This window comes from Schistocerca gregaria, chromosome X (assembly GCF_023897955.1).
Source record: "Schistocerca gregaria isolate iqSchGreg1 chromosome X, iqSchGreg1.2, whole genome shotgun sequence".
NCBI lineage: Eukaryota > Metazoa > Arthropoda > Insecta > Orthoptera > Acrididae > Schistocerca > Schistocerca gregaria.
The window spans coordinates 385,659,350-385,671,891 of record NC_064931.1 but is presented as its reverse complement, the minus strand read 5'-3'; the positions used below and the strand labels follow the sequence as shown (position 1 = coordinate 385,671,891).

The 12,542-nt window shown below is 40.9% G+C and overlaps 1 protein-coding gene and 2 non-coding genes across 4 annotated transcripts in view; 1 reads left to right on the top strand and 2 right to left on the bottom strand.

Annotated features, from left to right (window-relative positions):
• Positions 1-12,542, bottom strand: part of LOC126298532 (DNA polymerase zeta catalytic subunit) — a 214,151-nt gene that overhangs the window by 109,184 nt on the left and 92,425 nt on the right. For both annotated transcript variants that reach the window (XM_049989893.1, XM_049989894.1), the window contains exon 13: positions 3,247-4,150. In XM_049989893.1, coding sequence (XP_049845850.1) covers positions 3,247-4,150 — 904 coding nt within the window. The remainder of the gene's footprint in view (positions 1-3,246; positions 4,151-12,542) is intronic.
• On the bottom strand, positions 10,869-10,943 carry Trnas-uga (transfer RNA serine (anticodon UGA)). Its single transcript has one exon. It is a non-coding gene; the product is annotated as a tRNA-Ser (tRNA).
• Positions 12,255-12,329, top strand: Trnas-uga (transfer RNA serine (anticodon UGA)). The gene has a single exon. It is a non-coding gene; the product is annotated as a tRNA-Ser (tRNA).

The following is a 12,542-nucleotide window of genomic DNA, read 5'->3' as shown; positions in this document are numbered from 1 at the left end:
ATGTTCTCAAAAATTGACAGTTGGCTGTGCTCGCACATCAAAACAGAAGTACGTTGTGGCTCCATCATGCTGGAACAACAGGCGTCTGTGCACAGCAAGTGGAAGACTGTCCAGCAGTTATGGAAGTGTGGGCTGCAGGAACTGTAAGCAAGCTGCTCCATTTAACCTATGTGGTGGTACTACAGGCCCTTGAAGAGGATTATGTACAATTCCAGACCACATGTCTATGGAGAACCTACATTAGTGCAATCTCACTGCAACCAGTGTGGGTTCTCATAGTCCCAGATGTGGCTGTTACTGCTGTTAAAATTTCCGTCACATGTATAGAAGGCCTCGTCTGTATATAAACCATGTCTGAAGGCTTTAGTGTGCAAATCTCTGTACAAATTGCATACGAGTAATCAGCTGGTCCTAAAACTTGCACCCTTTGAAGATGGCACATGTAGGATGTACTCCTGCAATACTCTCGAAACAGATATGTGACCTGTTTCCATAGCATGGGCTATAGTACGCATGCTGCTTGAAGGCACATTGCTAAATCTACAGATCACTTCACCCTCAAAATCTGGCATTCTCATGTCATGCCTACCACCACCAGCATGCTGAGGATGCAATTTCCCTGTTCGAAAGCACCCAGGAATTGCAACAACACAAAGCTGAGCAACAGGATTGGTACAACTCAACAGAACGATAGCCTCATTATGAACTGTGCAGCAGGTTGCTAGGTGGTGGTGGTGGTGGTGTGCATCATGACCACATGCATAATTAATAAACAGCAAACCAAAACATATTTGTTTCTTAACAAAAAAGATTGTCTCTGTTTGGTCTTTCATCCCTCAAAGTTTGCTGAAGAGATCCTGAAACACCCTGTATATTATTTTCCATAAAATTAGCTTAAATGGCACTTATTTTTCTATTGGGTAATTCCTCTGGCACACTGGTAAATACATGGTACAAAAATGCAAAACATATCTATAGCATCAAAAATAATCACTCTTTGAGATGTGACAGCTTTCTTGAAACAGTCTCAAGACAATGAAATAACAACAAAAATATCAGATACGCCATTAGTCTGAATGGTGCATACAGAGACTACAGAGTCACTTATCACTATTACTGGACACTAGAAAGTACTGGGTGAAAAAGGAGGAGTAAAGGTAACCACTCCCCATATAGCTGAGGTGTTGAAGGGCTGATAGGTACATAAACAAGATTGATATTATTGCTAAGGTCCTGTAAAAACCCCTTTCTAACAAAAACACAAACTGTGCTTTAATTCTCGTTTATGTACCTGTTAACCATTCTGTGTCACAGCTGTAAAGAGAGTGGTTACCTTCACCCTGTTCATTATAGCTATAATCGGAATTAAGTACAGTTATAATACAAGTTGTGATTGTTATTTTTACTTATATGGTCGAACATCCATTTTGACACCATTGTAGCGGCACCACCGTCTAGGATAGGCAAAGTTAGTTTTGTGCGATATTTGGAGCTTGAGTTACAGCCAGGTGTGGGCTGGATTGCAGTAAGTTACGCATACCAGCCATTGCGAAGGCAAATAGAGGCCACAGAGGTGTAGAACTGCCGGAGAGGGTGCACACAGCAGTCTCCATGGTGCAAGTCACGGCACAAGAGGTCCACTGGCGCAACCAGGGTAAGGTGCGTATGTGACACGAAGCGGCGTATTAGCAAAACAGGGGTGCACAGCCGAAAATAAATATGTCCCGTTTTCTAACGATATTCATTCAAGTGTGGCAGCTCTCCTCGACAGCAGTGCATGTCACACCACCAGGCTGCACGGAGCAGATGTGGTACAGGATTGGGAGGAACAGTTGACTGGAATAGATACAGTATTGAAAAGAGGTTATAAGATGAATGTCAGTACAAGTAAAACAAGGATAATGGAAAGAAATTGAAACAAATCAGGCAATGCTGAGAGAATTAGATTAGGAACTGAGACACCCAAAGTAGTAGGTGAATTCTGCTAGTTGGGAGTAAATTAACTGATGATCGATGATGTGATGAGGTCATACAGAGCAAAATGGCAGCAGCAAGAAACAATTTATGAAGAAGGTGGTGGTGGTTGTTGGGATGTTTAAGGGGGACTAAACAGCTAAGGTCATCAGTCCCCCCTTGAAGAAGGTATGTTCTTTACACTGAAAACAAATTTTAAATTTTTTTAGTCTTCTATGAAGGTATTTGTCTGCAATGTTGCCTCGTATGGAAGTGGGGTGTGGACAATAAACAGTCTGGACAAGAAGAGAATAGTAGCTTTTGTCATATGATGCTACATGAGAATACTGATGATTAAATGGATTGATTTGACAATTAATGAGAAAGTACTGAATCAAAATGGGGAGGAAAGAAAGAAGGGATTGGTTCATACACTACATCCAGCATCCAGAGGTATTAAGGAATCATCAATATGGTAATGGAGGAAAGAGGGGGGGGGGGGGGGGGGGGGGGGAGAGAGAGAGAGAGAGAGAGAGAGAGAGAGAGAGAGAGAGAGAGAGAGAGAGAGAGAGAGAGGGGGGGGGGGGGGCTAAACTTGGAGTGTGATACCATGCCTCTAATATAGTGATCAGGTTCAAATGGATGTAGGCTGCAGCTGTTCTGCGAAGATGAATAGGCTTGCACCTGGTAGACTATCATGAAGAGTACCATCCAAAAAGTAATTTGACTGCAGACCACAACACCACCAACTACTGCACTTTTTTACTACGAGTTAAACTTTAGTATATAATGTACAATGCATGTTATCATGAAGAGCTGTATCAAAAATGGAAAAGTGGTAAGAAGGAGCCCTTCCAACACCATGTTTCATCCCTTTAAGATTAAAAGGCAAAATAAAAAAGGAAGATCAAGTAAATTGTAATCCATCTGACGCCTGTGTGCACAGCAACTCTTGAATATTGAAATTAAATTTTTGGTTTGTTTCTGCCACGTAAAGGCTAGTGTCACTAGTCACAAGTTTATGCTCTCACATGTTGGTGCCTATATAACCCTTCCATAAACACAATGATGATGACTATGTTATTGTCAAATTCTTGATCTGCAATAAATTACAGATTTTTGTGACTGATTAATGTCCTCCTTTAAATGTGAAGAGGAAGATGCTATATTATTTGCTTATTTTCATAAATGATTGTATCAGTAAGTGTGTATACCAACAAAAAAGATAATGAAATATGTTCAGGATAGCTGAAAATAAAATACTGACAGAAATACGAAAACTTGAAAACTCACCTGTCGTCGAACATTGGGACGTTCAGAATTTCTACTGCTTTGCCTCCAGTATTTCCTTCTTGCTGTTGAGTGTTGCAGTAGCTGTGTAAGTGTTACTTCATCTGGAGACATTGTATTTTCAGGATTTACAAGTGGTGGTATTTTCTCCTGTGTTGGGCTTTCAACAATAGCACTTAACTGCAATGGTGAACATGAGATCAATGACCCATCAGAGGAAAGCCTTCTACATTCAGAAGGATTCTGAGGCATCTCTTTTCTACATATTCCGATATTAGAAGCAAATTCTTCACACTCAGCATTTTCTGCAATAGTAGGAAGGATTTCAATGCCTGTACTTTTCACACTAGTGTGAGCTGAATCAGAAATTGGCTGATTTTCTATTTTATCATACAACCTCCTCCGAATTCCTCTTCTTGAGGTCACAGTTCCCATTTGTGAACCTGTGGCATTCTTAAAAATGGTTAAATTCCCATCAGTTTTCTCTCTTTTAGTTGGTTGTGAGGAAAAATCCTGATCTGGTGAAGCCTCTCCACTTTTGTACCTGTTTAACTTTACATCAGGTTCAGTGTTCAGATGTTGTTCTGCCTCCCCACTTGAAGGCAGTCCAGTTTCATCTTCTCTGTCAGGGTTGATGTTGAAATACGGCACACTTTTGTCCTCTTGTAAATCATAATTTTCATCCAAAGCTTCGTTATCACTCAAGAATGTAGTTTCGTAAAAACTGTGAATTCCTGAGCAATTGCTGTCCAGAAGCTCAGGCAATTTTTCTGATGACAATGAACAATCTGAGTCATCTGTAAGTGATAACTTCCAACTGTATACTGACATCTTGTCATCTTCCTCAGCATGAATTATATTATCTGATGTCTCCTGATCACTTACTGCAACTGAAACTACATCAGCCCTGAAAAGGGAAATTAATTTAATTATATTGTACATAGTAACTAGATAGCACTCAAATGCAAAGCTTGGTTAATTGCATACATTTACATTGTTTTGGCATGAGGAAAATTGACTGCATGCTGAAATAACTTGTAGTAACTGTGCATTAAAATAATGTCTAAGATTTAAGACACCACTTCATGGGACACAATTACTCATCTGAGTTGGGCAGCAAGGATAGGAGAAGGGAGGGAGGGGGAATGGGGAGGGGGTGGACAGGAATTTGTTTCCTACTAACTGCATAGCTCTTTGATTTCCAGTGATGCTTAAAAAACAGAAGAGCACAGAGTTTTTTCATGACAGAAAACTTTGCAGTCCTCAGCTATGGAGAAGCTGTAAACTGCTAAGAATCTAGATTGAATTATTATTGTTGTTGCTAATATTTAGATTATGCAGGTTATGTTCTTTAGCGAGGGATATCTGTGAAGATAGGGAAGTGCCATGGAGCCCAAACTATAGTAAATATAATTAAATATTTTTTTTTAGCTGGCAGTACACCTTCTGTATTTTGTGCCATGAAATGGTGATACATATAGGCACTTCAAGATATTGTACAAACTCTGCCAACTGCCATTTCCTGTGAAGAGAATGTAGTTTCCGAGTATCTGCTATGGGAGCTTGTCTATGCAAGCTGCTGTATTGAGGTGGCCAATTATTTTGGTATAATTAATATAGCCCTGATTAAGTAATGGTTTTAAAAAGACATCATTTTCCCCCTTCTATTCTGGTCCCTGCCCATATTCCTAGCTAACAGCCAAATTTCACATTTTCTACCACAACTCCAACATGTAAATTACCAGAAGAGAAGCAGCACAACTAGTGCGCATGGCGTGGGCTGAGCATTGACCAATATGTATGATAGAATGACTGACTACTCATACCTAGATTGTTTTCCCAAGTGTTGCAGTGCCATGTTTGGTAAGCCAGGTTCATGATGAGGAGTTTGTAAGCTGAGCTACAGTATTCTGCACATGTTTATATACCAAGCACTTGCTCAACACTTCGTCCTTATGATGAGCAGTTATCTTTCATGAAAAGATAATTAAATGTAATGATGGGAAATCATTAAAGAAACCTTGGATAACTATAGGTATCAGACCTCTTCACAATGAAAAAAGGACTTCTACAAAGTATCCAGAACACATAATGATCCAGAAATACTTTCTTATTATAAACAGTAATGTAACATATTAAGAAAAGTTGTAGAAAAATCCAAGAGTATAAACACCTTATGAGAAATTGATGGGTTAGATAAAAAAAAAATCAATATGGAATATTGTTAAAAGAGAGACAGAGAAAGACGCCATAACAGATGATATTATTTCTATTAAAGAGAATGGGAGCATTGTAGAAGAAAGATCATGTGTATCAGATATTTTTAATAATTACTTTTAAAAAATGGGCAAGAAAATTGATGCAAATAGCTCAGAAGAGAAAGCAAAATAATATACTGAAGAAGCAATACACAGGACATTTAGTGAATTAAAACTTGATCTCACATCCCCATCTGAAATAAGGAAGGTTGGCACAGTTCTAAAAATTAAAGTTCATATGGGGTGGATAATACCTAAATAAGACACTAAAAAGTTGTAAACCTATAATATTTAATGTTCTTAGTCACTATGTAATACATCATTAACTCAGAGTGATTTCCCTGAAAGATTGAAATATGCCATTGTTATGCCTCCGTATATAAAGAGAGACTCTACAGATGTCAATAACTACTGCCCAGTGTCGCTCCTTACATAATACTCTAGCGTTGTCACCCACCAGAGTACTAATGGGATACTTCGTCAATTATCGCACATCTGACCCGTGGAACAAGGACCTAACTAACTAGTATACTAGCACTTCTAGTTTCTTTCCAGTGCCATTCTGTTGTTGTCCAAGGTCAGAGTTTGGGTAATTTTGAAATAAAATGTGTATCACCATTCACACAAAAAATAACAAAATGGAGCAATCATTATTGAAATTAATTGAGAACCAATAGCAGTAAATAGTATTAACACAGCAACAACAGTGAGAACAAATGAATGTGTAACAACAGCAGAATTGACAACAGTATCAGTTCTGTCAAGATCAGCAACTGGCCACCACACAAGTACTACAACAGCAAAGATATCATCGATCACAACCAGTTAACCACACGCTAGCATTGCCACTGTTCCTAGCTTTTGAGGAATTGAAACAGGACTGTGAAATATATCAGGGACAATGAAGTATTCATTTAAAGCCATGTGGAATCATTGATCTTGATGTCTCAGATGCCTACTGCTTGTCTACAAGTGTTCAGATATATGAATTAATTAATTGGTAGATCATGTAATCTCTTAACATTCTAAAAAGAGAAATACACCAAGCGTCTGCAAAATCCATTTTGGTCGAGGTGGAGCTTTTAGATACCTCAAAAATATGGAATATATACCTTGTTTTTTTGCTAGCCTAGGTTTATTATTTTTTCATAAAAAGAAGACTTCAAAACTGAACTAGACTGGCTTCAGGCAAGTTATAGTCAATGGGCTATATGGTTATTTGTGGTATACTTCAATATGCTAGCTTCCTTGATGATGTAATTCTCACTGGGTCTACAAGAAAAGAACATTTAGAGACCTTGATGGGAGAAATATGCATTTTGGCTGTTTAGGAAATGTTACATCTCAAAAATCACGTTGGCATCACTCAGGAAATTCCAGTCATGCAATAGTTTCTTCAGCTGAGTAAAGAGAAAAAAAGTCCTTGGGTGCCACATCAGGATAATCCGGAAAAAGGGGCTGGGAGTGGGGAGGCAAAGTTTGATTGATAAAACTAGCAGAATCGACTGCGGTGTTGTCATGGAGGAAGAACAACTTATATGGTCAGGCGACACCTATTTACAAGAATGTGGTCTTTTGGAACTTCATAATAGATTACTCCAATAACTTTAACTGTTCTCAAAATCATGTTGGAGGTAGGCTTAAATGTTAAGAGAAATGTTCGTTTTGACATATGCCAGTGGCTTCCAAGTCAGTTTGTGAAGGATATGTGTTTTAATGACAAATTGTTACCCCTTATTAATTTGCAGTTGTTGATTGCAAGACAAAAAGAGAACAAGTATGTAGCAAAGGAAAAGAGAAGAGAGAGCCCCAGTCAAAGTTAAAGCCTTTTTTGCCAGCAAGGAATTTACAGTTGCTGTCTTTTGGGATTAAATAGGTCAAATATCCTGCCACCCCAGTGATATAGAAGCCAATTCAGAAAATGTGACAGTACCTGTCTAGCAGGCAGTGTAACTTGTGGTAGCTGCGATTCTAGGGGATGCACAAAGATGTCACAGGTCATTAGTCCATTACAGAAAAAATAAAAACCTGGCCCAGCAGCAATCCATTTTATCTTAAATTTCAGATGTGGTTGTGCGTTATCCTGATGAAATGTAGGGTTTCACAGGGATCGAATGAAGGGTAGAGCCACGGGTCGTAACACATCTGAAATGTAACGTCTAGTGTTCAAAGTGCCGTCAATGCCAACAAGAGGTGACTGAGACGTGCAAACAAAGGCACCCCACACCATCATACGCCAGTATGGTGATGACGAATACACGCTTCCAATGTGTGTTCACCGCGAAGTCACCAAACACGGATGTGACCATCATGATGCTGTAAACAGAACCTGGATTCATCCGAAAAAATAAAGTTTTGCCATTTGTGCACCCAGGTTCATCGTTGAGTACACCATCACAGGTGCTCCTGTCTGTGATGCAGCATCAAGGGTAACTGCATCCATCGTCTCAGACCTGATAGTCCATGCTGCTGCAAATGTCGTCAAACTGTTCATGCAGATGGTTGTTGTTTTGCAAACATCTCCATCTGTTGACTCAGGGATCAAGATGTGGCTGCACGATCTGTTACAGCCATGCAGATAATATGCCTGTCATCTTGACTGCTAGTAATATGAGGCCGTTGGGATCCAGCACAGAGTTCCATATTACTCTCCTGAACCCACCAATTCCATATTCTGCTAACAGTCATTGGATCTCGACCAACGTGAGCAGCAATGTCACGATACGATAAACTGCAATCGCGATAGGCTACAATCCAACCTTTATCAAAGTCGCAAACGTGATGGTACACATTTCTCCTCCTTACACGAGACATCACAACAACGTTTCACCAGGCAACACCGGTCAACTGCTGTTTGTGTATGAAAAATCGGTTGGAAACTTTCCTCATGTCAGCACGTTGTAGGTGTCGCCACCGGCGTCAATCTTTCGTGAATGCACCGAAAAGCTATTCATTTGCATATCACAGCATCTTCTTCCTGTCGGTTAAATTTCGCTTCTGTAGCACGTCATCCTTGTGGTGGAGCAATTTTAATGGCCAATAGGGTACTAAACTAAAGGCTCTAGGTGTAAGAGGAATAGCTAAAAAATGGTTCAAATGGCTCTGAGCACTATGGGACTCAACTGCTGTGGTCATCAGTCCCCTAGAACCTAGAACTACTTAAACCTAACTAACCTAAGGACATCACACACATCCATGCCCGAGGCAGGATTCGAACCTGCGACCATAGCAGTCGCATGGTTCTGGACTGCGCGCCTAGAACCGTGAGACCACTGCGGATGGCAAGGAATAGCTAATTACTGGTTCTATTTGCAATTTGAAAATAAGGTGCAAAAGGTAGACAGACCTACACTTCAAATGACCCCTAATTTTAATGAAACAATTAACATACTCCAAACATACTAGTACAGGTGTTCCTCAGGAGAGTATACTCAGACCAATTATATTCTAAATATATAGTTATGGCTTAACAAGCAACACAGGATAGGGAGAAAAAATTATTTGTATTGATTACAAAAACATTATGGTCGACGATAATACACCAGAACTATTAGATGAGGAGACAAATAACAAATGGCATAAATTTCAGCTTGAAGAGGGAAAGTAACTGTCACTTTAAGCATAAATGATAAATCTGTAGACTGTGTAGCAAACATAAAGGTTTTAGGGGTCACTGTTTATTGTCAACTGGGATACAATGAACACACAAAGATACTGGCAAAGAAAATGTCTTCAACATGTTACGCCTTTAGAGTCATCAGTGTGTAGCAGTCAGTCCCTTGTGGTAACCTACTATTCTTATGTTCACTCAATTCTTAGCTATGGGATTCTGTTATGGAGATCAAATGTACAAAACATGAATGAACTTTCAAACTGCAGAGAAGGACTGCAAGGATAATAGCGAAAATTATTAATGGCTCAATGTAAGGAAATATTTTAAAAAGTGGCATTCCTTACTGTGTCAAGTGAGTTTATCTATTAGTATGTTGTGCACACCAGAAAACTCATTGCTGAGTATGTCACTAATATAGCAATGGAACACGAGCCACTTTGGACTTAAATTTGCCAAGGAAAAACAAACAAAAAGTGTGAACACTATTTTTTACCAGGGTTTAAACTGTATAATAATTTGTTCAGGGAAATAAAAGACATAACTGAAATACATTTATTTGAAAATGCAGTCAAAGCATGAATCTTGAATATTTTGTACTACACAGTAAAAGATTATTCAGAGGATCCAAAATAGGCATTAATAATAATGATTAAAAAGAGGTTCCTGCTAGTGCAAAAACTAATGCCTCACAATTTTTCTGAATTTGACATCTCATTTACCATGAGGGGATACCGACTCAGTTTTTCAAACAGGCAGGTGGGAAGGCTTGGAGATGTGATAGAGGTATGCCAGCACAGGTGTGGTTCTACAGTTAGTGGTAAGTGTATGAGGTTGTGTGCAGTCAAACTTTTTTTTTTACATTACTAAGCTAACTTGTTCCAAGTATACACAAACAGAAGAAAACCATACGTCAGGAGGATGCATACTCATACTTTCTCTAACCATCCTGATTTAGGGTTCTGTAGTTGTCTTACATCACTTCAGGCAAATGCCAGAATGGTCCTTTTCATGAAGACACAGCCAACCACTTTCCTGTCATCTTGTTATGAAACACACATGTATATTCATATGTTTGTAAATCAGACTTATGTTGTCCCTGTATTAAGCTGATGAATCCTATAACACGGTAAAATGATCTTTGGATAAGTAATTACTCATACCAATCCTCAGACTACTAGATGAGACACATTGGGGGATGTTGAGGCCGAAAGGATGAAGACATTGGGAAGATGTCATGTATATTGGCCAAGTATTAACACCAACATTAAACATCCAGTCCAAGCCCGTGAAACATGCAAGCAAACACAGATGGATTCAGTGTGATGTTTCCCCACAGTCTACTTCTGATCAGCCAGGAGAATGTGTGCATACTGACCTCAAGGCAAGTTCAAGGGGACAATGTGGTTGCTTGTGGTTGATGTTCTATCTACCTTTGCACATGTCACCAGCAACATTAGCAGCAACAATTAGAGCACTAAAGCCCATCTTAGCCATGGATGGAATGGCACACACTATCACACCTGACAATGGCCCACACCTTACATCAGCCAAATTCTGTTTCATTTGCCAAAGGAATGGCATAATATGTCTGAATATCACTCCTTTTTATCCTGTGTCAAACGTGGAAGCCGAGAGATTTGTCAAAATGAACAATATGATAACAGCAACTTCTGAGCAAACCTTGACAAGAATGAGATTTTCACTCTGCAGCAGAGTGTGCACTGATATGAAACTTCCTGGCAGATTAAAACTGTGTGCCCGACCGAGACTCGAACTCGGGACCTTTGCCTTTCAAGGGCAAGTGCTCTACCAACTGAGCTACCGAAGCACGACTCACGCCCGGTACTCACAGCTTTACTTCTGCCAGTATCCGTCTCCTACCTTCCAAACTTTACAGAAGCTCTTCTGCGAAACATGCAGAACTAGCACTCCTGAAAGAAAGGATACTGTGGAGACATGGCTTAGCCACAGCCTGGGGGATGTTTCCAGAATGAGATTTTCACTCTGCAGCGGAGTGTGCGCTGATATGAAACTTCCTGGCAGATTAAAACTGTGTGCCCGACCGAGACTCGAACTCGGGACCTTTGCCTTTCGCGGGCAAGTGCTCTACCAACTGAGCTACCGAAGCACGACTCACGCCCGGTACTCACAGCTTTACTTCTGCCAGTATCCGTCTCCTACCTTCCAAACTTTACAGAAGCTCTTCTGCGAAACATGCAGAACTAGCACTCCTGAAAGAAAGGATACTGTGGAGACATGGCTTAGCCACAGCCTGGGGGATGTTTCCAGAATGAGATTTTCACTCTGCAGCGGAGTGTGCGCTGATATGAAACTTCCTGGCAGATTAAAACTGTGTGCCCGACCGAGACTCGAACTCGGGACCTTTGCCTTTCGCGGGCAAGTGCTCTACTAACTGAGCTACCGAAGCACGACTCACGCCCGGTACTCACAGCATGTTTCGCAGATGAGCTTCTGTAAAGTTTGGAAGGTAGGAGACGGATACTGGCAGAAGTAAAGCTGTGAGTACCGGGCGTGAGTCGTCCTTCGGCAGCTCAGTTGGTAGAGCACTTGCCCGCGAAAGGCAAAGGTCCCGAGTTCGAGTCTCGGTCGGGCACACAGTTTTAATCTGCCAGGAAGTTTCATATCAGCGCACACTCCGCTGCAGAGTGAAAATCTCATTCTGGAAACATCCCCCAGGCTGTGGCTAAGCCATGTCTCCACAGTATCCTTTCTTTCAGGAGTGCTAGTTCTGCATGTTTCGCAGAAGAGCTTCTGTAAAGTTTGGAAGGTAGGAGACGGATACTGGCAGAAGTAAAGCTGTGAGTACCGGGCGTGAGTCGTGCTTCGGTAGCTCAGTTAGTAGAGCACTTGCCCGCGAAAGGCAAAGGTCCCGAGTTCGAGTCTCGGTCGGGCACACAGTTTTAATCTGCCAGGAAGTTTCATATCAGCGCACACTCCGCTGCAGAGTGAAAATCTCATTCTGGAAACATCCCCCAGGCTGTGGCTAAGCCATGTCTCCACAGTATCCTTTCTTTCAGGAGTGCTAGTTCTGCATGTTTCGCAGAAGAGCTTATGTAAAGTTTGGAAGGTAGGAGACGGATACTGGCAGAAGTAAAGCTGTGAGTACCGGGCGTGAGTCGTGCTTCGGTAGCTCAGTTGGTAGAGCACTTGCCCTTGAAAGGCAAAGGTCCCGAGTTCGAGTCTCGGTCGGGCACACAGTTTTAATCTGCCAGGAAGTTTCAAACCTTGACATGTTTCCTTGTTACATATTGATTCACTGCCATACATGGTTGTTATATAACCACGATACCGCACAACCACAGACCTTCAGCCCCTGCACCTGAGCCCACGAGCTCAGTCCATGCAGCCATGCCCACACCGCTTTACAAGCTGTTTGGCCTGGGCTCACATATACGGCCACACTCTAG